The sequence below is a fragment of the Alosa sapidissima genome, chromosome 16 (assembly GCF_018492685.1).
Source record: "Alosa sapidissima isolate fAloSap1 chromosome 16, fAloSap1.pri, whole genome shotgun sequence".
In the NCBI taxonomy this organism is placed as follows: Eukaryota; Metazoa; Chordata; class Actinopteri; order Clupeiformes; family Clupeidae; genus Alosa; species Alosa sapidissima.
Window position 1 is genome coordinate 10345755 of NC_055972.1, and position 25103 is coordinate 10370857.

General features: G+C 42.9%; 2 protein-coding genes and 1 long non-coding RNA gene across 7 annotated transcripts in view; all 3 read right to left on the bottom strand.

Moving 5' to 3' along the window:
* Window positions 1–9017, bottom strand: part of actn2b (actinin, alpha 2b) — a 16472-nt gene extending 7455 nt beyond the window's left edge. The window contains exons 1-9 of one of the 2 annotated variants that reach the window (XM_042065682.1): window positions 8723–9017; window positions 5452–5566; window positions 4884–5003; window positions 4687–4773; window positions 4229–4316; window positions 3930–4008; window positions 1391–1472; window positions 380–465; window positions 106–198 (exon numbers count right to left, since the gene is read on the bottom strand). In XM_042065682.1, coding sequence (XP_041921616.1) covers window positions 106–198; window positions 380–465; window positions 1391–1472; window positions 3930–4008; window positions 4229–4316; window positions 4687–4773; window positions 4884–5003; window positions 5452–5566; window positions 8723–8848 — 876 coding nt within the window. In that variant the 5' untranslated portion in view covers window positions 8849–9017. The remainder of the gene's footprint in view (window positions 1–105; window positions 199–379; window positions 466–1390; window positions 1473–3929; window positions 4009–4228; window positions 4317–4686; window positions 4774–4883; window positions 5004–5451; window positions 5567–8722) is intronic. The other variant, XM_042065680.1, reaches the window with a different exon arrangement.
* Window positions 1–25103, bottom strand: part of LOC121685256 — a 34376-nt gene that overhangs the window by 7739 nt on the left and 1534 nt on the right. The window contains exon 2 of the long non-coding RNA XR_006023304.1: window positions 23985–23995. This is a non-coding gene — a long non-coding RNA (uncharacterized LOC121685256). The remainder of the gene's footprint in view (window positions 1–23984; window positions 23996–25103) is intronic.
* p4ha1b (prolyl 4-hydroxylase, alpha polypeptide I b) lies at window positions 9904–24538 on the bottom strand. Of its 4 annotated transcripts, XM_042065688.1 has the most exons (16): window positions 23958–24538; window positions 21099–21181; window positions 20820–20916; window positions 20578–20729; window positions 20297–20434; window positions 18057–18296; window positions 17278–17498; window positions 16808–16984; window positions 15897–15967; window positions 15235–15300; window positions 12747–12846; window positions 12582–12635; window positions 12343–12408; window positions 12073–12141; window positions 11800–11896; window positions 9904–11349 (listed from the first exon to the last, which is right to left on the bottom strand). In XM_042065688.1, exons 2-16 carry the CDS (start codon window positions 21178–21180, stop codon window positions 11276–11278), a joined length of 1704 nt encoding a protein of 567 aa, XP_041921622.1. In that variant the 5' UTR covers window position 21181; window positions 23958–24538; the 3' UTR covers window positions 9904–11275. The 4 variants fall into 4 exon arrangements, with proteins under 4 accessions (XP_041921622.1, XP_041921620.1, XP_041921621.1 ...); XM_042065686.1 differs by lacking the exon at window positions 15897–15967 and having other exon boundaries at window positions 15235–15305; window positions 23958–24535; XM_042065687.1 differs by lacking the exon at window positions 15235–15300 and having other exon boundaries at window positions 24012–24531.

A 25103-nucleotide genomic window follows, 5' to 3' on the forward strand; every position in this document is an offset into this window, starting at 1 on the left:
GATGACGACCATTTTCATATGTTTTCATCGAAGATATTTAAGCATTTATATTGCTTAAAACGCCTATAAAACGTCTATATCGTTAGTGAATCAGTCTGAACTGACCTCGCTGGCCAATCTCTCATATTCCTCCATGAGCTTCTCATTCTCCTGATTGACACCCAAAACTTTGCAGATCCTGTTAGCAGCCGTCTCAGCCTGGGGGGCACAGAGAGTGCTAAGGCGTCAGTAGACGGGTGAGTGGACAATCCGAATAATCTAATACATTTCTAGTTAAAATAACAAAAATCAGCCAAATTAAGAAATATATCCAGTTACAACTAATACATATACAATAATATATAAACAAAAATATTTTATTGTTATTGATTGTGTATACCTGCTCTGCACCAGCAAAGGCATGGTAGAAGCAGGACACATAGGTCATAATAGCTCTCTCATCAGGCTTGGGGGTGTTCACAATGTCTAGAGAGGGAAAATAATTGGGGAGAAGGATAAAGCAGGAACTAATGCAGCGGAGAGGACACAGCGACCACCAGAGGGAGCTAGAGAGCAGGGGGTTGGACATTGACCCGATTCCACCACAGGCAGGATCAGCAATAGGACACACTGACTGTGGAAGCACTGACTATTTTGACATTTAAAGTCAGATATGGTAACGGATTAAGGTACCTTGACTAATGAACTAATAATAGTAACAACTAATATAATATTACCGGCAGGTATCTATGGTACTTAACTTCATATTCAATGTCACTGACTCACAATATGCTTCTTTTAGATTAATAAACCTTTATCATCCTACATTTAACCATTATGTTTCAGCTTGGTCAGTAACAATTCTAAAAAGTCAGTGCAATAATTGTTATTTCAGACACTCCACTAGCTGCTAAACCTCTTGCAACATATTCTCCAACCAACAGAAATCAATTTATTCAGAAATGTTTAGTGAGGCTGCTGGGGGGGGAGGGGGGGAGTAAAAGGTTTTGGGCTTGTGTGAGGATCTCAGGGATAACTAAACCTAATAGGTCAAAGGTCAGCTCACTGAAAACATCCACTAACACTTCTGGCAGTTGTCTACAGCTAGATTGTTCCTTCAAGGGATCAGTTGTACCTTCTGAGCCCCTGCAAAGGTGTGATAGTAACTGGAAATATAGGTCATGACTGTCCTTTCATCTGGTCTGGCAGTGCTCACTAAGTCTGAGAGGCAAGAGCAGGGACATCCACTTAAAGTGAAACTCAGAGGTTTTCACAAAAGCAAACTTACAAGGGAAAACCTTGATTAACAAAATAATGACAAAACAAATTTGTTTCCATTGTAATCAGTAGTTATTGCAATATGGTAATGAACTACAATCTGGAATATGGAAAGATGATCTGATTCTATTACCTTCTGCGTCCAGCATTTTAGGGATGTCCAGATGTTTCTCTGCAATTTCAAAGGCCAGGTTCAGGTTTCCCATAGGGTCATCCTGAGCACAGATGTTGAGCAAGAGATGAGACTGATGCAACAGAACACAACTGAAACTCACGTTCAAAAACGATTTCATTTCAACAAATATAGATGCACATTCATGCAGGTGGCATAGGAAGCACACAGTAATGTCCAGGATCTATTAGTAAAGTAAGTGGACCACACAATGGGGGAGAATGGGGCCAATGTGTTATGTTCCACACCACCGGACAGGGTCACCACTGGAGAGCTCCCAAAAACACATTTACAGTACACCTCAACAAAGCCATCTTCTTCAAACAGAGTAGTTGGAGTAGTGTGCACATCCCCACCGGTGAGGTGCAGGGCAAATGGGCAGATTTTTGCCTGAGCACATAATAAATGTATGGGAGTTTTTAGCTGATCTTCCTCAAACAGCACACAAAACTGTGCCACTCGGTTAACCACAGAGTCTAAAAGCACATTGCTATGGGAGCGTCCCACAGCAGTGGCTCTGACTCGGTGCATGAAGTGGAGCAGTTGAACTAGAGGACACAATAAAACAGCACATCAGCTCGTTTGTATTTCTGTGGCCAGATTAACTGGAGTTTAGAGATGTGCTCCAGAATAGGTCACATGTGAGGCCTCAGTCCCCTGAAGGCACTTTTGGCCAGACAGGCCGTGGCTGACCGATACGGAGAGCAGAGCTCTGGTGTGCTCTAGTGAGTCAGTGTCTTTAGAGGGGCAGGGGGATCATGCAGTTGGTATTCTCCTGTGGCCACTTGGCTGACGCCCGCGGCGAAAAGCTACCTTGCAGGACAATAGCAGCTGCGTGGGGATACAAAAGACCCAGGAGTGTGTGCATGTACTGTGTGTGTGTGTATGTGTGTGCATGTGTACTGTGTGTGTGTGTGTGTGTGTGTGTGTGTTACCAGAGGCTTACCGTCCGTGCTAAAATGGCAGGATTACCACAACCAAGCTAACCTGGAGCCAAAGAGGACAGCTGAGTGCAATGCAATTTACCAACCATTTGTGTGTGTGTGTGTGTGTGTGCATGTGTGCGTGTGTGTGTGTGCGTGAGAGAGATGGACAGACAGAGAGAGAGAAGGAGAGAGAGAGAGCACAGGAGGGTGTGTGGGGGTGGGGGGTAATAGACATGTTGAACTGATTGACTCGACAACACTAATTTAAAAGATCCTTTGCCACTGCATACAGCAGGCCCTCTTTCTCCAAGCTCTATTTATGCACACAATAGTCTACAGTATGTTCATGTTCATTGAGTGTGTGAGTGTGTGTGTGTGTGTGTGTGTGTGTGTGTGTGTGTGTGTGTGTGTGTGTGTGTGTGTGTGCGCCTGGAACTCTCCTATCACTCAAAGCTGTAAACTGTTTAGAGTTCCCATATTAGCTTTAGCTTGTTCATTTAGGAGCAGTAGAGATAGGAGCACAGGGAGAGCTATTTCCCAACACAGCTGGGCTAATCCAAGGTTTTCTCGGAAAGCAGATCACATTCCCACAATCTATTCCAATCTATGCCACTGACTGCTTTGGGAATTCCCAGTGGAAAAAAATATTAGATAATTTTTCTCCATGATGAAGTTGGAATGGGCAAATGAAAGGTCATCTTTTCATATCTTGTCTGTATTTTGAAAATCCATTACACACACTATGCTAAAATATCAAAAACTTGGTTCTAAATGTTGCAATACAACACCAACACAGTGATCAGTACTGCTACAATACATTTAACAAGTCTACTCATGTACCTGTGATCTATCTGTATTACGGTTTCTCAACTACACAAAGCAGCGCTTCTTGTAAGTATTTGTTCAGCCCAAGCATTTTAAGCTTTTGATTTAAACTGACATCCAACCAATTCAGTGCCAGATAGAATTCATTTATGAAATTAAATCAGTGGCCTGGAACGAATACCACAGAAAGACACTGTTACAACATGTTAACAACCTACTACACCATCTAAAATACACCAATGAGCTCAAACACATACACATCCACTGGCCCTGTGCTACCTTAAGGTCATGAAAGTGGAGAAGTTCTGGTCTGTGTCTGTGAATGAGCGCACAGAAGGCCAGGCCGTCCTTCCAGCTGACACCAAAACAGCAAATGAATAAAAGTGGAAGGGATTCATCCACAAAACAAAACAACTACTTTAGTAAGACATTTCATATCTGCCAGATGCTCCCACTGTGGGGGTGCTGTGTCAGTACAGGTGTCCGGTGAGATAATGTGACTAGAGGTGATCAGACACGTGGGAGTCTGTGTTGTTAATGTGGGGATCACACTGAAACGTCAGAGCTAGATTCACACAAAGCCTTTAGCTAGAAGTTTTAGCACATGCAAAATCGATACCAATCATCAAGCTTGGTGATTCACTCCGCAAGCCTTGAGACCGATTTTGCACATGAGCAAACACCCCTGGACAAAGGCTTCACTGTGTCCAGCCCTCGTCTGTGGTTAATGTCTGGGTCACACTGTTGACCTTGTTGAGTTTGGAGTAATCGATGAGGTCAGGCCGATGCCTGTGGATGAGGGCACAGAATGCCAGCCCGTCCTTCCAGCTGGAGCGGCCGAAGCAGAGACACAGGAGCACGGCCACACGCACAGGTCAGTTATCACATGATCAAATCACAACAAGGCCCCTACGTTTGTATGGAAGCTCATTCATTTTTCACTTAGTTCAACTTAGAAGATCAACAAAAAAAACCCAAAAGGGTTAACTAATAACAAATAACATAGCTGGCTCAAAATGAAATAGCCAAACAGTCAAAGGTCACTCACCTGACATGAAAGTTCTGCACATTGACATTCCTGTACGGGGCAGTCTTTCTTTGGCACCACAGAAGAAGACCTTCCTTGGCAGAGGTTTCTAAAGTAGAAGAGATTGTATAAACAGTATATTTTCTTTGACTGTGCTCTAAAGATGTCAAACTGGTACAACACAGTTTCAACAGAATACCAGTAAAGATATAGGCAAAGTGGCGCAGCGGTAACGTCATCACCTAACAACCGGTAAACCCGTGGCGATTCTGCATCGCTTTGGATAAAAGTGTCTGCTATCAGTTAACTTTAACTTTAACTTTGACCAAAGCGTCTTGAGACATATTCACATGTTATATAGTGCTATATAAATAAAATTACATTTAATTGTTTAAACTCTGCTGAAAGGTGCCTAGGTGATTGTGTGACTTTGCCAGATTTTTCAGACTTGACCTCGGTGATGTTAGGTTGCTGTTTACCTTCAATTGAGATGTCTTGAATGGCAAAGCGGAGGATGATGGTCCAAATCATTCCGAGAGTCATCTTCACATTTCCATCCACAATTTCTAAATGGTTAAAAAGCAGAAGACAATCATACTTCCTGTAATAATTCAGAAGAGATATCCATTATAGTATGTGCACCAAAAAAAGAATGGTTGCTGGTATAAAATGCTACCTTCTGCTCCGATAGAGACAAGCTTCACTCCTTTGCTGGTGATGTATTCTAAAGCTTTGTTTACATTGGCTATTTTGTGGAAACGCATCTTTCCTCTGTCTGGCTTGGGTAACCTTTCACCTGTATCACACAATCAAAAGAATACATCATGAAGCTATGATGCAGTGAGTGAACCACCAAAAAACAAATAATGCAATTCAACATCACAACCAACTCTGAAAGACAGATAAATTAATTATCTAAAATACCATGGGGGGGGGGGGGGGGGCATCAATTTTGACCATTACAAACAAGAGATGGTTTCTTGCTGTTAATAAGAAACATAATAATACACAATAGTACAATTCTTGTAAAAGTAATTTTCTCTCATTTTTCTCTATTGGAAGCTAATTCTCATGCTTCTGCAACAACAACTCTCTAATTCACTGGAGAATAACGTCTCCTGTTCCTGAAACTGCATGAAAAAAAACTGAAATAATTTATACTTAGATGTTCAATTTGAATGAATCCTAGCTGGTCTGTTGCGTATCATATTTAGGTTTGAGTGACTGGGTTCAGATGTGAGCACCTGAGATGACCTCCAGCAGCAGCATGAGCTTCAGACCATTCCTGAAGTCCTCCTCGATGTTCTCAATCTGAGTGCCAGCCTTTCTCAGATGGGAGTTACACCATGCTGTAAAGGTCTGTGTGGGGAACACAAACACACACACACACACACACACACACACACACACACACACACACACACACACACACACACACACACACAATCAATTCATTAGTCCAGTGTCAGGGACACCAAACCATACAAAAACACTGTCTGCATGCCAGCTTCCCGCAGGCCTGTAAATCTGTAGATTTACTTGAGGCATGCCCACGCCTCCAGCAATGAGCATCTGTCCAAAGGAAAAGGCCACTATTAGCCTCACAAAGGGCTTCTAGACAGGCATCAATCACATAGCACTCACACGGCACCAAAATCCCTATAAGCCCACCTGCAGTAACTCACACGCTACACACATTAGGCCGTGGACGTTTACAAACACAAATCTGGGAAACCCTCTTTTACTGACACACAAACATCAGAGATGAAAATGCATTTGGCCATGGTAGTATGCACATTCCAGACACCATAAGGAACGACCTTATGCAGCTCGTTAAAAAACTGTTCCTTAAGCAAGATCTCGTATTCTAGTATTTGTATTCGCATTCTAGTGCTGTAGGGTGACAGGGGAGGCCTCCACAAATCACGCCAACATGCATGAGCTCAGGATCAAAGGGCTGTGTAAATGGCTTACAGTCCTGACTGCAAACAGAATGAAAAGATCACGGATTAGCCTGACTTTTTGACACATATCCAAGTACGCCTCTGAAACAATGATGAACAAAGATGTGTACAAAGTACAAGAGCATTTTGAAATTGAATCTTTCCAATGATAGCATTCATCAGCTAAAAACCTGATGAGATGTAGAGGCACCTTTACCTGTCTAATTCCCAGGATACCCCGTGACACTGCACCTGTATCTACACGTCTGCAGCCTTTTAAAATTGTACCGTAATGACAGGCGGTGCATGGCCTCATCATCTATTATATGATCTGGGAAGTTAATGAGAGGTATGCACCACTCTAATCATGAAATACAAATAGCTTTCTTTGTCTTTCTCTCTCTCTAACACACACACACACATTCTTAGTCTGCATAGCTATCAGAGCATACTTATGTGGTAAAAGCAGACACCAGCAGACATTCCTTTCACGTAAGGGGCCTCAGACTTATTTAGATGGTGGAAGAACTGTCTCAAATCAACCACACAACTTACACTTAAATCAACCGGCCTACCAAATATGTAAACGTTGATGAATGGAGGTCTTGGGATAAAGCACAACATGTGAAGGTGCATCCTACAGAAACACCATACATACTTCTTAGCTTTTTTGATCTGGACCACAAGGCAACATGAGCAACATCTGAAGTGAAGAAATGCTCGAACATGGTGTGCAGTGGATTCTACTGGCTTGCATGTGGTGACTGTTATCTTGTTAAGAGGACCAGACTGCCACAATGGTCTTTAAGAGCCTTAAGTTATTAGCCAGCGTCGGGGAGAGTCCACATATCATGCTAAAGGTGCACAGAGAGAGAAGAGAGAGAGAGAGAGAGAGAGAGAGAGAGAGAGAGAGAGAGAGAGAGGAAGCCCAGAGAAAGAGAATCACAAAGTGAATGCATTCCAATGCGCCTGTACTTTGTACCTGAGCAAATGGCAAAAATAAGTACTTGACTTGACTTGACTTGACTTGACTTGACGTACATGCACACCATAGTGTTTAATACTCTGTGTCAATCAGGTGAACCAGGGAGCTGTCTGTCAGTGCCTTAGTCCAGAGTTTACTTCCCAGGAATCACATATTGATAATGCTCATATATTTGTGATGAGAAGTTTTAACATTAACACGTATCATAAGACCCTATACCCCTCCCAAACTCTGACAGAGAGCACTAAATATACTCATGAATCATACGGCTTCCCATGAATGGCCATTGCGCTCATTCAAGTGGTGGATGTCTGAGTGCAAGGGGGTGTGTGTGTGTGTGTGAGAGAGAGAGAGAGAGAGAGAGAGAATGGAAAGGTGCTACAGGCATGGCTCTGGTGTTTCTCTCTGAAAGCCCCTATGAAATGTATATCTTCAAAAGGAATACATGGAATGCAAGGCTAGTCTATGACCTGCTGTCACTGCTGTGTGTACCGGAAGGCTTTGGGAGCACAGCAATATTTCTGAGTGGTTATGTTTAATTTGAGGTTGTGATGTCTTACTTTCCTATCAGCCTGTGAATGTGAGAGAGAGACAAACTTAACCACAGACACCCACAGGATTCATTCCCATCTCTCTACTCTCTTTTAATTTATGGGTTGTCTGTTGATAAGAGGATTGATTTAGAGGGAAAGCTGATAGCTGTGGCGATCCCTCCTTAAGATGCCAAAGAAGCAACTGAGAGTGACTAAGCAATGCAAACAAATCCCACGTGGGCTTTAAGACTTACCTGCTTCCATAAAGGTACTATTTGCCTGTTTGCATTAACAACATTTAAATGAACATAACGTGAGATTTGGGGAGTAGCCTAGTAACATTCTACACTTTTTTCTATAACTGTTTTTTCACCTATAATAAATGTAAAAACAAAAGTTGTCTTTGAGCACTGTGACATTCTATATCAACGTTTGTTACAGGTAGGCCTATGATGAATGGAGTTCATCACTACATTTTCGTGCGAATTCTTTCAACAAAAGAATTCCGCACCAAGGACAACGGATTAACCCACTATAATACCGTTTGGTCCAAGAGTTAAATTTAGCCAGTGCATCCATTCTAATCCCAAGGACGTCATCATCTGTTAGAAGCATCTGTTGACAGTCCGCATACCAGGCGTATCAGTGGAATGGCAGCAGTCTCAAGAGCCGCTCATTGAGCTATTGTTAGATGGTACCCACCGCATCCATCCCTCAACAGAACAGTCACGTCGACTGGAGCCAACACAGACCCCTGCATTAGTTCTCTGACAGGCAGGGGACAGAGTCGAGGTAAAATTAGCCGTTAGTGGAAAGCAAACCATACTGACGTATAGGTGGTTGTAAAATAAAATAAAAAGTTACGCTTTTCATGGGATGCATAGGCTATCATGAGAGTGCATTAATTCATTCAAAACTTTTAACACTGTAAGGTCAGATGTACCAACCACTTAGCCTACCAATAAGAGCAAATGTCTGTAGGGAGCACAGTTAGTAGCCTCTCTAAGTATCTCTTACGAACAAAGTGAGGTTAATGTAAAATAGTATTTATTACCTTCCGCTGCTGTTTCTCCCATGCCGGGTCCAGCAGAAGGTCTCTATCCCATTCGTCTTCCTGCATCATATACACCTCTTCCTCATATCCATTGTCATACTGCAGCGGGATCTCCAACTGGGTCATCTTGCTCAGTTTCAAAAACTTTTCCTGAAGTCGTTCTCTATGTGTGCGTTTCTGATGGGAGCTAGATGTTTAGACTGCGTTTTTTAGCCTACTACAGTTTTTTTCATTCACTGACTGTCTTCCTCTGCCTTCCACTCACGCTTGCCTTTGCTGCCCCGACCTGATTGTCGTCTGGCTGCGGTCGCGTCTGTGTGGAAGTGCGGATATCAATTAGTACTTGTGGGTCACATGACAGGTATAGGCTTCAGGACACATGCCAAGCAAGCTCCGTTAACAGCGAACTGAATCCAAACAATGTAATTAAATAGTTAGACAGTTCGAGAGTTCGAAAGGGAACATTTTATAAAGGTTATATAAAAGGTAGACTTGTTTATGCTATGAGAGGACGCCTATACATGCACATAATAACAATATTGGCTTATAGCTACTATGCACATTAATGTTCCTTCATTCAGTTATTTGGGAATGTCCCAATGGTTGGGACAGAATAAAATTATAGATGGCAGTGGTACTCAGAAGCAATATAATGAAGATAGATTTTAGCCAAGGTAGATGAATCAAAGTGATTAATGTGTAGGACTTGTCAAAAAAGTCCCCATGACCAACGGCGGGCTGTGTAACTATGACCGATTCAGCTTCAATAGCATAATTCAATAGCCGAACATACCTTTTATATATATATTATAATAATAATAATAATAATAATATTATATTATACAATATATATATATATATACACACATATATACATATACTACCCCTTATATATCTCCATGTCATCTGCAGCAGCTGACTATGACACACACAGAGCACATTTATTATTTTGCTCTCACATACACCACTCCTCTTCCTGTACAGCTGTCCATACCCCTCTCAAAATGAAAGTAATGCATTAGTACCATGCAATACACATGCAGACACAAACAGGCATGCCACACACAATTAACAACATTTGGAAGAATTCTATGCATAATACAATTTTCACCACATATAGATTACTTATTACATACATTTAATTTAAAAGTGAATCACACAATAAATTACAGCAAGACATCTTTCATGATCTTATATTTATTTCCATAGAAAACATTCATTTCACACTTTCACAAGCATTCCAATATTGGTTGAATCTGGAATGAGATATAAATAGATCCGGCCATCAACAGGGGTTTACTTGTTAAAGTTTTCTTTGGTTCTCTGTGAGATTTCTTTTTAAAAGTTCAGTCTTTTTCATCACCTGGTTGTTAGGGCTATGGAAGTTTTATTTCGCGGAAGATGATTAAGTTACCCAAGCAGAAGATACCAGCATAAATGTGCCATTATATGTATGTGTCATAACATGCTTGTTATGACTGAATATCATGGAGTGATGGGAATGATTAAGGACATGAATGTCTGGTCTTTGGAAAACCTAGCCTTTTAAAATCAAGAGTGCAATACATTATGAACCATTCCTTGATATAACTGATTGTACATTCCACCCACCTCCAATTAATTATGGTGGTTGTTCAATTTGTACCATAATAAAAATATCGCTGGAGAGCACAGAAATTGGTATCAAACTGGATTCAGAGGTGCTTTCTGTATTCCTGTCATGTAGTATTCTTTTTCACAGCTCTTTTTCAAGATGTCCAGTGATGTTTTTTGCTATAATATCATGAATGTTTATTCCTTCATTCATAAAAGGCAGCAAACAAGATTGCATATAACTTTTTTAGGGTGTGTCAAGAATCTTACACCTACAGGCTAATTAAAAAAAAAAAGTCTGGCTCATGGCGTGGATCTGAATTCAAATGACTTGGATGCATTCGATGCTGATAACAGTCTTCTGCCAATTCCAACTACAGGGATGACAAGGGCACCATGGGGCTCAAAGTACAGACAAAACGTGCATTCCCTCCTTCAGTGTGATCATATGTTTTCTACTGCTGGCAAAGGTTAAATACACATCAAAAAGGCTCAACTTTTCACCTTCCTTCAACAAATGCTGTCTGCCTAAACAAGCCACTTACTTCCACAACTGTTACCACTACAAAGTGCAAAGACGTGAACAATGAAAAGAATCCCATTTTTATGTGACCTACATTGCCTCTGTGAGAAGGGTTATGAGTACAGATGGAGCCATCATAAAAGAAGAGACTTGTTGAACACCCATTCAATACTGCAGCAGAGTTAATTTAGCCCTGCGGTGAGAGGCCTACAAGGCACAGAGGCAGTTGGTGGCCGTGGGCTGGTAGCCTGCCACAGGCTCCACCCTGATGCGGGTGGGGCACCTTAGGAGACAGGAGGGGCTGTTTATGGGGAGGCAGACAGAGGGACAGAGAGATTGGTGGCAGATGTGCAGATTGTCAAAGTCCATTTCTTGATGGTTGGAGTGTAGGGGGTGTTTGTTGGAAGGAAGGGAAAAGGGAGCGCTTTTTCGCAATCTCATGATGCCGTCTCGTCCAGGGCACAGGGTCGTCTGAACTCCTGCCCTCTTTCATGGATCCATTTGTTTGATACTACAGGAGCAGAGAAAATAAACACATGCCATGTTTACTAAAAGAAAACACATGCCATGTTTACTCACTGTACAGCTCTGTGGCATTCCATATGGACATATGCAGCATATAGACAGTAATGGCAGATTTGTGACAAAGACTTTAATTTGTATTGTTTCCTAAGCCAGGGATATAGGCATCTAACGATAGGATGGGTCTTTCTATAGCAGATATAGATAACTGTGTTACATGTAATAGACAGGTATGGATGGAGAAGTGCCTTATGTTTGGGGAGTCCCCTTGTTTAAAGAAGTCACTTTGTCTACATTATCTCATTTGGACTCAAATAATCAGAGACCAAACACCTGGCTATGACCCTGTAGACCATCTTTCTCAGAAAATGATGTGTATTTAAAAGATACTATACGTTTGGATTTATAGATTGAGGAGTTTTGCTCTTGAGGCACCTACCCCACTTGTTTCCCACCAGCACAGGGCAGGCTGCATGTCGGGTGCTGTAGTCTCCTTCCCCGCTGGGGAACAGGTTATACCAGAACACTGCAGTTCCCTACAGTGCACAGAGCAGGATAGTACACGTCTGAGATGGCGCTGTTGAGCTCACACAGTCTCAAACAGTATTCTCAGAATGACCATGGAAGAATGCAGATACATAATGTACTAATATAGATAATACACCAAACGCATGAGCACATGGATTTGAAAACATAGCAGTTCTGTCATCACCTTCTTGGGCCACACGGCCGCTCCAACATCTGGAAACACGGTGGCGCCCCCTGCTGCCACGTCACTCATCTACAACAACAACAAAAAAACATTAAGCTTTACCACTGAGCTCAACAGAGTATTTAAGATCAATGAGTTTCAACTCATTTTAAGGATTCAGAGGATTTCCTAATATGGCCTAAGGACATATGTCACATGAGACAAAGGATAAGTGGCCTGAAGACAGTAAAGCAGTGGATGGGTCACGTGAGCCCTTCCAGGAATACTCACATAAAAGAGCCACGTGGCAATGCGATTGCCTGTGCCCAACTCTTTAAACGCATCAGGTTCATCTTTCTGTAAAGACATGAATACATGCAAGTAAATTACCATATGCCAGCTGTTATGACTACTGATACTCAGTAATGGTCTCTTAATGGAACTGAATGTAATAGGTTACATGTGGTTCAACCTTTAAAGTTATGTGTTTTTGTAAAGCACCCAAGAAAATTCGGAAATTCAGTGCTCACCCGGCCAAAGTCAAAGTGAGGCTCGTATTGACCGCCCACTCCATAATTAGCCACCTGAGAATAGCCAGAAGAGAGACAAAAAAAAGTTTTACTCAAGCTGCAGGACATTTCCATAACATCTGTGGCACCGTAGGTATGTAAGGTAACTGTGTACCTGCCACTCACCTGGAGTTCCTCTGCTGTGTCCATCTCAAGGCCAGTGAGGTCCTCAATTCGCTGGTTTATCTTCTCAATCATTGGATGTTCGTAGGCCGTCAACCAGGCACTGACAAAAAGGTTGAATGATCTGGTCATCAACAACTCCACAAGCTTAACCAGGGCTGAATAATCTAAGGTGTGCACCAGTCAATCAACTGGCTATCATCTACTTCAGTGCTGTAAGGTATGCATGCTCCATGCTGATAGTGCTTTCTCCAGTTAAGCTCTTGTGAATTTGTGTTGCTTTCGGCCAATCTAATTTAATAAGGTATGTTTTCAAAAGTACAATGTGGACAATTAAATACGATTTTTTAAAAATCTAAAACAAGAACAGATTTGACTTTCTGTCAACAAGAAATAGAACTGACACATCCTGTAAAGCACTTTGGGTCAACTCCTGTTGTTTTTAAATGTGCTATACAAATAAAGTTACTTGACTTGACTTGACTTGACTTGGCTTGACAACCATGTTGGCAGACACAACACAGTTTCAAGAGCTTAACTGAGGTGGGTTAGAAACGTGGCAAGCACCATGTGACCAAGGCACAGAAGATGAAGGCAAGAGAGGGAAATGTGTGCAGAGCCCTTTACAGAATCTCCAGTAGGCTCCAAGTTCGTCTTCACAGAAACACTTTAACCTCAGTGGAAGCTTTAGTTTTGTCCATAGATAGATATTGCATTAGCATAGATATCTTCTGTAACGTCGAACATAGAGATTCTTCAGAATTCAAATGTGCCATGTACGCGCTCTCGCATTGCCCTGCTACATTCTCCACTGACGTCAGTTCTTGTCTATTTACATTTCTGGGAGGACCATCACGTGTCTGTGGCAGTCTTGTTTTGAGTAGTGGTATGCGTGTTGGCTCTGAGATTTAGTAAAGAGGCAATTCACAGCTTCAGGGCCGTGGGAGGGTGTTTCTTTAAGTCACAGCAAATATAGACAGACTTCTATTCAGTATTTCTGGAACTAGGCAAGAATTTAGATGGCACTTTCCCTGAGTTCCCCACAAACTTAGCCAAGGAAAAGAACATTTCCCACGAACTCGGATGTATAACGGAAATCATACCCAATGATGCATATATGTCACACAGATTCAACTTATGGATAGCTACTTCCAAAACTACCAATAGGATTTATGGGTTGTCCATGTCAATATATAGTATTGACTTCATTTAAATTTGAATTGTGTTTTAATATGTCTGTGAGAAAAAAAAACCCACCATCTCCCTAAGACTATGGCACGAAAAAAGACTTTTGTGGTTAAGAGACCTTCCAGGACTCGTTTACAGCTAAGGAATATGGCTTGCCCTCAAGACAAAACTCAGAACATCTGCTCACCAAAGGAAATCCATTTTTATACAATGCATTCCAGTTAACCAGTAAAACAACTCCCTCTTAAATGCTGCTTCAACGTGATTCTTAAACTTGTCAAAAGGTGAAATCAGTGGCATACAGGGTCAAAACTATCTAAAAAAAAGTTGAGGCTAAGGCTCAGGAAACACACCACACCACAACACACACACACACGCACGTACACACACACGCACACAGGCGCATGCACGCACACACACACTCACTCACTCACACACACACGCACACACACGCACACACACACCCTGTGCTCATTCAAAGTTTACTAAATCTGGAGCAGCAGTGACCTAATTTTTTAAAGAAGTTGAATTGCACTGCTCCATGGCACACAGGCCTACACTCACGTACACAAAACTGTGTGCTACAAAAAAGCCTTTGATTAAACCCAATGGGTGCAAGTCAACTGCTGACCAAAGCGCCTCCCACTGACCCCACCCAGCACTCTAGCATCCAAATGCAAACACACACACACACACACACACACACACACACAGACAGATGTAATGAGCGAGAGCAGTAAAACCACAGTGGTTTGGTCTGTGGGTCGACTAGGGGGTCTATTTTAATGCTTATTAAAAAGTTATTTTCGAACATGTAGGTCATAGAGACTTTTCAAGCGGTGGTTTTGAAAGGCCTTCTGTGGAATCTGTCATAGAGCTTTCAGGGAGTTGGGAATCATTTGGGGATGGACAGAGGAGCAGGTGGGCGGTTGAACCGAAAGATAGTGAGAGAGTGAGAGCGAGAGCGAGAGCAAACAATGGGAGCATGACAGTTGCTCTCCCCAACCTCCATCATCAACTGAGCACACCCATGCTCAGTGTGTATGAATGACGTCTTTATTACCAGTTGCTATGGAGATTGGGGTGGCTTTTTATCAGCTTGCACAGACACAGGGGTCCTCTCAGTCAGAGGCGGACCACTGCGCGGCCTTAGGTCGAGGTGGCCGTGCATCTCCCTGCACAGAAACAGGGGTCCTCGCAGCTTAAAGATTATACATGTTAACATGAGGTTACAGCCCTCAGAGCCCAGCTACTGCATGTGGGGCACCAGGGCTAGACAGGCAGGTGAACTCTGACACCTTACCTCTTGGAGACTCTGTATAGAGCGGTGGTGAGCTTTCCAGTTTGGGGGTCATGTACTGTGGCACGCCTTAGCTACTCCCCGGAAGAGAAGGAAGTTGGAAAGAGGAGGAAAGATACAAAGACAAAAGAGAGAAAGGGACAATCAAGACACATACAGAGGAAATCAGGATGGAAAGAAAGAACACAGAGAAAGAGAGAAGAAGACAGATGGTCACTAGCTATCTTTCATGATAAAAAAGATTGTCACTGTATGTTGAATCAGGGCAAACTTCCACTTAAGGCGCTACCTGTTAAATCACAGCTGTAAGCCTTTATTAGGAGAAGTCTGACTGCAGTGGAAGGGTTTACAGCCCCAGTTCTACTACAGCAATAAGCCGGTTAATACTCAATGCTGGAAAAAGTAAACAAGTGCCGGCTTTACTTTTTCTACTTCTCATAACTATGCCACAGTGTAAAGCAGTATGGACACTCCTTGGCAGTAACAGGACCAACTGTGCCATTGGCCTTTGAGATATAACCCTCGGGTCAGGCCTGGGCAGTTATGGTCACCCAGATATAGGTTTACTGCTGAGAAGTGTCCATGAGCTCGACGGGGAAGCCAGCTGGGGACGGGCGACGGCGTGTCTGGGGGGACCCCCCACCGTGACCACCCGGGCGTCTTACCTCTTGCTGATTCGGTAGTGGGCCGTCTCCAGCACACCTGTGATGGGGTTGGAGATGGTGGCCCTGCGTAACTGTGAAGCCAGGAGAGGGGTTACTCCACACACTCCACTGTGCCTGGGCCTCAGAGGACTACTACATGCCCACTTACAAGCAAGGGCCATGCCTCTGGCTTCTAAGTTAATTCAGCGCAAGGTACACTAGCAAAATGCTTTCATTTGTTGTGCAGGTAGATAGATAGATAGATAGATAGATAGATACTTTATTGATCCCCAGGGGAAATTCAAGGTCTCAGTAGCATACAGACAACACACACACATTCACTAACAGCAGGTAGCCATGGCCTTCTGCATTCACCACAAATTATACAGTTTGTTCTCTGATATCACCGCTTAATACAGCTACAGTTCATTCCTGCTACAACTACTAAGTGAGTGTTCCAGTACAGAACAAAGAATACTGAACTTAGGGGCTAAATTATAATGTGACCAAGCACAACTATGAACATCCGAATCAGATTTTCAGTGACAATGAAAACTGGTAAGTCATCATGTCCATGATCAGTTCTGCAGATTTGTACCATGCTGTGCAAACCAATGCTCTGAGAAAACGTTCACCTATACAATTAACAGACAACAGAAGAAAATACCACTTTACTTCTGTACCACTGACCACAACTTTGTTCTAATTACTACTCTGTGAGGGAAGGATGCAATGTGTGGCATCAAATTCAGTGTATGACACACCGAGATTACCAGATCCATACAGTTGTAAATCTTTTTGAAAAAGAAATCTGAATCCATTTTCAGAAAAAAAAAAACTTTCAATTCACAATGCTGCACTGTTCCACATTAACATTTTGGTCTTCTAATAAATAACAAAGCACAAGAAAATTTGGTCAGATTAGGACTCACCCTGGGCTTGGCCAGCTCCTTCACTTTGGCGATCTCGCTGTCAGAGATGATCTCATGGAAGCGCACGATGCGAGGTTTGTCCCACTCATCCTCCTGCTTCACCGGAGCCAGTAGGAAGTGCGGGTTATGGTCGTTGTCATAGTAACGGCAGAACAACCGACTCTGCCTGCGAGGAGTCTACCAGACCGAAAGTAAGGAGATATGGAGAGACAGAGAGAGAGAGAGAGAGAGAGAGAGAGAGGAAGGGAGTAAGAAAGGGAGAGAGAGGCAATGAAAGAGAATGAAGAATGGTGTAGATATATGCATCACAAATGGTTCCTCAGCAAAATCCAAATAAATGAAGCACTCAAGGCACATAGAAAGTAAATTGACATTTTAAACAGGTGCAGGTTTCAGATATACTTCATAAAAGAAACCGGCTGAGTGGGCAAAGTTAAATTATGGGATGTGAGGGAAGAAACCGTCCTCACCATTTTGATGCCCTCTCCTCTGCACAGCCTCTCGTACACCTTCCTCTCTGGCAGCGGGTCTTTGGAGCGCTTCCTCTGCGCCTCTCTCTTCTCGGTGTCGTTGAGCTTCACCTGGCTGGTCTGGGTGGCCTTGGCCTTCTGGACCTCCTCCTGCTTCCTCTGCTTCTCCAGCTGGAACTCAAAGTACTTGAGGTTCCCGTTGGCGCGCTGGTGCGTTGGGTCTGGAGATGGACATATGAGGTCATTATGGGCTTCCAGACACACAGACACCATTTGCAGACGAATTGTAAAACATTTAGAAAATATGACGCATGAATCACTGAAGACACACGTGTGTGCAATACAACACACTGTAGCAAAGTTCTGTAATTTGTTGAAAAAATTTACAACCAGCTACTGTAAACTTAAAGAGGACATGACCTTTCTCATCTTGGTTCACAAAGAAAATGGAACACTTATGTAAAGAACAGAATTCAATGATTTATTACATAGAATGATAGGCTAGCAGCCAAAGCAATCTGAAGCTCTCTGGGTTTCATTGACCTTCTATGGATATGTATGAAGTTAAAATAACAATTATATAATGGATGTATTAATAGTACAAATCACCTCTGGAGTTCACTGTACTGATTAAAGAGTCTATGCATCGGACATAGCATTTGGCTTATTATGCAAGCTAACACCTGATACATCTGTGCTATACCAGAGCCAGCGTTTCTCTTTTTTCAGGATTCTAGTGGAAAACAGCTCCCTTAAGGCCCCGCAGGCACTGCACTCACCCAGTTTCAGAAGTCTTTTAGTCAGCTCCAGGGCTCTCTCCAGCTCCCCCTGTTGATAAATGGCATAACTGAGGTAGTCGATGACCGTGGTCTTGTCTATGGGGGACTCCTCTCCCTCGTCCAGCTGTTTGAGGGCCTGGGTCATCCACAGCTCGGTGTGGTAGTAGTCCGCATCGGTGTACGAGATCTTGCCCAGCTCATAGCAGTCCTCTACCGTCATGGGGCTCTTGTGGGTCACACCTGAGGAGAGGCCAAGGACAGTTCTGTAATCATTGACATCATCTAGGTTATAGAACAAATGGTGTTCTGCTCCGTCAGTCCCCAAACTTTGTGAAAGCATACTTTGGAAAAACTGTATTGATGTTTCCTTTGAGAATCGATTGCCGCCAGCTACCTGTCCCTCATGTACAGGGACTCATGGTAACCTGTTTTATTTGTTTATATGATGTTTTTGCTAGAGATGCACCGATTGCAATTTTTGGGCCGGTTCCAATTTCCGATTTTTCATAGATTTTCACCTGCCGATACCGATTTTAGCCGATTCCGATTTCATTTCTTCTAACCATTTTACAGCACACACAAATAGTTATTTTCTATCTTTTCTTTAATAGAACATGTTCATATAGAAATGTAGGCCTAATCAACTTATCAATAATGAAATGGCTGTTAAAAAAATGGAACCGGTGATTAGACATATTCTTCTTCAAGTCTAACTTCAGCTGCAGTATCAAGCTATAATGCCAGTGTAATTATAATGCCATATGCTATAATGTTATAATGCCAACTACAGTGTGGGACATTCATTTCACAGACTACTAATATGAATGCACTGTTATAGAACATCCATTTTTTTCTTCTCACATCCAATATCCAATAAGAACAATTTTCATGATACATTTGAACATGCTGCATGGAACATATTTTCATATGCATTGATGAATTTATGGGAGGGCGAGGGAAAAGTGGGAGTAGGCAAACACAGGGGAGGAGAAGTGCTAATAGCAATTAGGTGCTCCGCCATATGAAAACAGCGCATGTCTGTTTTGCGATGAAAAACTTAAATCCAAATTCCGGTTAAATGCATCAATTAGGCTATAGAAACTTTCAGAGACAGCTGATTCAGTATTCAGAGCATCAGTTTTCTTCATTGTAGGGTACAATGTCAAACGCAACTTTAACTTTTGTTTGCCTTTCTAATAGGCTATCGTTTGTTCACTTTCACGAGATCCATTTCTCAATCTGCTAGGCATAGCCCTAGTCTACGTGCAGTAAATAGTTCTAGTATTTTGTGGAGTAGAACTACTAGGGCTACTGTATGTCGCTGCTTGTTGACATTTTATTATCATTTAGCCTATGATCGCTAAACTTTGATTCTTTTTAATGTCGCAATCGGTTATCTCCGTTCAGCTGCGCTTGTGGTTCAGCTGTGGGCACGCAATTAGCGGCAGGGATGGGCGGTGATGAGCGATGTTTACATAGCCTATGAAGTGACAGCTTAGTAAATTCCACGCAATATGGCAAAGCACAGCGTTCGCTGCATAGAAAAACTCAATAGCCTATTAGTGCTCTCTGTGTAGCCCTACGTCCAGCCCTGAGTGTTGGCCTGGTTGCTAGCTTTTTCAAACTTTGCAAACTCAGCTGGGTGTTGTTACAGTTGCAGCGGGCGAGTGCATTTGACCGGCATAAAATCGGCATGTCTCAGACTGACCGGCCGGTCGCCGGTCATGGCCGATCACGTGAAAATCGGCCAATTCCGGCATCTCTAGTTTTTGCCATATACATAGTTTTTTTTCTTCCTTTAAATATTAAATTATTTCACTGATTAAAGGTATATATGGTCATGTGAATGAAAGATAATGAAAGGCCCACCGTTAAAGCAAAAATGGAATGAATGAATGAATACTTCCAAAGCACATCGTCAACTATATTGTCAGAAACATGAGTTCGCATACTAGCAAGCCTTTTGTCAGTGCCTACTGTGCTGCTGTTTTTTGCTTGTATGCTAGTTTGGAACCAAAACTCCTAACTGCTGCTTTAAACACAGAAATACAGCTTTACCCTCCATCCTGGTAAATTATTGCCATTCAACTAAACACATTCCCTGTTAAGGACAAGCACTCCTTTGAACCCCAGTGAATGCTGAATACCTACCCATTCAATTTTTTCTCTCAGTGACACACACACACACAGAGAGAGAGAGAGAGAGAGAGAGAGAGAGAGAGAGAGAGCTAACGACTAACCAGGCAGGTTTCCAATAGAGATGGTGTTGGCATCCAGCATGTACGTGTCCTGCAGTCTGAGGAGAGCTTTCGCTGCTCCCGTCTGGTCCTCGTCTGTTGGGAAGTACTGCCTCTGGATGGTCAAGTTAGAGATGAAACCTGGGCAGCAACCATAACAAACCATCCACATGTGTGCCATGACTTCCAACGCAGACACAAACATCTCACCGTATATCTGTCCACAGCGTACAATATGACAAGAGGAGGAAGTGCGTGTTGCCTTTAGCAGCCTAATAGCTCACCATCTGAGGTGTCTTTCAGCACCATGTTCTCCAGGTCTCCCCACTCTGTGTTAAGCCTCTTCATCAGTTTGAAGGCATTCACCGGATGCCCCAGAAAGCCCTCGGGGTCCTGTGTAGCCGTGCTGGTCAGAGAGTCCAGCTTATCAGCCCATCTAAGCAGGACAGAGTGCCCATGGAAGGACTGTTAGTAAAATTGTGGGAGACAGGGACAGGCAGATAAACAAAGACGTATAGTGACTCACTTTTTGACCTGGTCAAGTTTGCTCTCCTCTGCTTTGATGTAGTCCTTTAGCGAGGTCACCAAGTCTTTTTCTATGTACAGCAAATCAGTCATCTGACCTGAGTTGGGAGAAAACATGATGACCGTGTTTTACAGAAAATGGCTTCAATCTATGAACATATCAGTATTAAACACGTTGTGCAACATAGAGCATCATCTGCAGTGTGGCATAGGACAGTTAAAGAGAAAGAAATGGAAATGTCAAAATACTGAAAACTGTATCAAAGGACCATTTTCTTACCAATGGAGGTGTAGAAGTCATTATGAGCCAGGAGAGTGTGAAAGAAACAACTCAAAATCAATATACCACCCAGTCGGCCCATTCTGAAACAGAGAGAGAAGGGAACAAGTCATTCAATTATTCAAGTATCTCATTCTAACGTTGCTAGCCTGTGGTTTTCCTTTTTTAACCGCAGAAGCAGAGGCTGATTACACATTCTGTAATCATACAGTGATCAAACTGATAGCCTTATTGGGAGCTTGCAATGGGTAAAACTGTCTCCACCTACATCATGCGTGGACTGACACTGTGGTGTGACCGAGACCAGAGTGGTGTTGGCACCAAAGTGCCAATGACTGGGCCAGCCTTCTGCCCACCATATCCCGGCACTGCGGGGAAGCATTGTCCATACACAGCATGTCTGAGTGGGGAGACATGGCTTGTGTGCCCATGTGGCTTGTAGGCATGTGAAAACACTAAATACTCTTAGCAGGGAACTCTCTCCCCAATGCCCATCACCCTCTCTTTCCCTCTTTCTCTCTTTCTCGCCCTTTGTGTGCCTGTCTGCATCTGTGTGTGTGTAAACAGAAGCAGCATGGCTCCTGTCTGAATAAACATGGCCCCTATTTAAGCCTGGGGGGGTTCCTGAGGGATGAGCAGGATTGCAGAGGGGCGTCTGATTGGCACCTAAACTACGAGGACAACTCAACAGAGAATTACGCTCTCATAAAATGAGGGGTTGCGTAGACAACGGGGGAACTTGTGAAACTGCTTATCTAGCTAAACACATTGCCAATATGCTCCTATCTCTTGATGTATGAGAGAGGTCTTAGAGCATCCCACAGATGAGACAAGACAGGCAAGAAGGCAAACAGGACAGAATGAATCATTGCTACACATAGCCAAAGAGAATAGGGGGGTTACATGAGGTAAAGAGTCACTGACTGTGTGAATACATGTAGCGAGTTAATGCAAGTATGAATGCACTCCACTTTGAGTGTATCAAGTGAAGTTCATCCATCTGCGTGTGTACTCTGGCAAGCACACCTAGGAGAGCATGTGGAATGCCTCACAGCAAAAAGCACAAAGCGAGTAGAGGCACGTCTTTTGCCATCTGCCAAATCTGCCATCTAACCCTAGCTGGTTCTAAACACGTACACAGACACACACACATGCCTAAAGGCGCGCATGCACATACTACGCACACACACACGCATGGTGCATGTTTGTTGTTTTCATTGGCCATTTACCTTCGCTCAAGATTGTGTATACTTGAGTTATAACCAGGGGTTTACATGCAAATTCCATCCTCATTTGATTAGCAGCCTAAGGCAGTGGTTCTCAAACTGTGGTATGGGTACCACTGGTGATACGTGAACTCTCTCGCTAGTGGTACTCAGGAAGTCTTTTCATAAAGACTTGACAACGCAAAACATTATGTACAATGTAAAATATGTAGTTGAATTGGCCTATGCACCTGTATTTTAATGCCAGTCATAATGGTGGTACTTGGAGAGCCAATTGTTTTCGTGGGTGGTACTCATTGTGAAAAGTTTGAGAACCACTGGCCTAGGGGATTAGGCCTGAAGTGTTTTCCAGCTTTTCCTTTGCTTTTGCATTCTATGAAAAGTAGGCTAAAAGGTCACCTGGAAATAGATGGGAGGCTTATTCCTGCCTCATTATAATTATTGACCACCCCACCCTTGTGAAATATTGCAAATAGCTACTCAATAATTTGACAAGAATCCTAAAAAAAAGTCAAAAAAATAAATAAAATAAAAACTACAGTATGTAGCCTAAGCCTAAAACAAAATAAACAAATTATAGTCAAAAGGCCTATTGTGTTGTAAAAACGAATTTAAGCCAACAAAACAATTTTTCAAAACTAAATTTTAAAAGGAGGCGCATAACAGGACAGAATTAAGATATCATACCCTAATGGACTATTTATCTGTATATTAAACCTATTTGATAGTCTTGCAAGATTTCTGTTGTCGTGGACTTTTATTTGGTTATCGATTCACCTAAAACTATACGCTACTTTTTCTGTTTCATAGGACAGCAACCAAAAACAGCTAGTGTTTTTTAATAGGCTAACAACGTCGGACATCAGGTAAAATCAAAAGTAGGCTAACAGCAAGAAACCAAAAATCCATCCACCCGCTTGAACGCAACGGAATTAGGACTGCCACGTCTTCGACCCTCCCCCACTGGACCTCCTCTTGCTGAATGGTAGGAGCAGTCATGTAGGTTTCTAGAACTGCTCCAAAGGATCCCGGGTCGGGACAGAGCTGTTAGTGGCTAAACAAAGCAATTCTGGAAACTGAATTAGTTTCTGTCTCAACAGGTTTGAGCATCCCCCTGAATGCAACGTGTGCGCAAGCTAAGGGCAGGAGGAGAAACTCAAACTTCGTCACTAGTGTTTTGAAAATTATCTTCCTCTTGTTGTCACAGGCTATTTAGAACATAGGCTAGTGATTTACTGTCTACCCTAAGGTTTGGTAACTAAGATATCTGTATCATATTTGTCAATATATATATATAGGGCTGTCACAAACCTACGAAACAAATACTTGATCAGTAGGCTATGGAAGTAAGGGATGCTCGTTAGGATTTCACTTAACCCCACGTTAACTCTGCAGCATCCCACACCAGAATGCAAAAGGGAAACGAACAAAAACATTGGTAGGCTATGCTCTATATAGGCTCATATAGCAGCTCACATTAATTGGCTAGGCTACACTCATTCATGTTTGGATTAGATAGCATGTCCATGTGGGTCTGTAATGAAGTTACACGTGCCTTTTACAGACTAGGCTACACACGTAGAAAAATGTGATCAATACGACTGGAAGTAATGCATAGTAGCCTATTCCTTACCTTTAAATGCTGTGATTTCCAAACCACAATGGCAGATGCTCCTCTTTTACTTACTCTCCCGGAGTCCGGTTCTTGGGCTGCGTCCTTGTGTTGCCACCTAGTTCCTCCTAGTCTGACTGAAGTGTCTGGTGAGCAGTCGAGCTTTATCGTCGGCGTATCCTCGGTCTTGAACTCGCCATCTGCTGGCAACGATTGTTTCCCTCTCTTTACTATGCGCTGCTACGTGCAGTCCCTCACACACGCCAAACTCGGCTTCGGGTGGTGGAGGAGCAGATGACTTCAATCTGAGCATGCGTTTACTTCCCCTAAAAACTGAGGCAACCCCTCTCTTGCAGTTGTAGCCTAGGCTAGGTAACTGTGAAACCACTGCTCTCTTGCATCAGCACCATAGGGTAGATGCAGATTATATCGACATTGCAGATGCAACATGTATCATTCAATCTTCAAAATATGGCAAAGCTCCTAACACTCAAGGCCTCTCTAAAGGTCTGTATGAGGCTGATTCATAACGCAAGACCGATAGGCTTCAGTTCATCTTTTATCTGATCTCCTAGTGAAAATGAACCCTCAAAATATATTTTATTCACCATTTATTAGGCTACCAGTCAGAAGTTAGGGAGGGAGACATTTTTTCATTTGTATAGCCTATCTTTTTATCTTTATCTAGGCTATTTGTGTTTTGACTGCATACTGATTCTCTCATGCTACCTCACAGAGAAACTGCTGAGTAGCCTATAGGTTGAGGCTTAAGCCTAAAGTATGGTCCCGCGTCTGCGTCCCGCGCACGCGGCACTGGTGAGCGCGTGACGAGAATTGCGTCATTTTTACAGCATGCGTCGCGTCTTTGAGTCGACCGAAATTTAAGACCGCGCGTCAAAGTGACGCGTAGACTGCGCATGTGTGAAACGGAACTGCTGTAAACACTCCCCTCCATTAGGTGGACCACATAGAAGAACAACACTTAAACGTAGAAACAAACCTAGACAGAAGAAGACTTGTTTGGTTACCATAACGACGATGGAACAGAGCGCCTGTCCTCAGCTTGCCTGGCTTTGAGTTACGTGAGACACCACGACATGGAGTCAACTTCGACCTATGTAAAGCCACAATCCACAGATACATTCTTTAACATTATATTTAACGGTC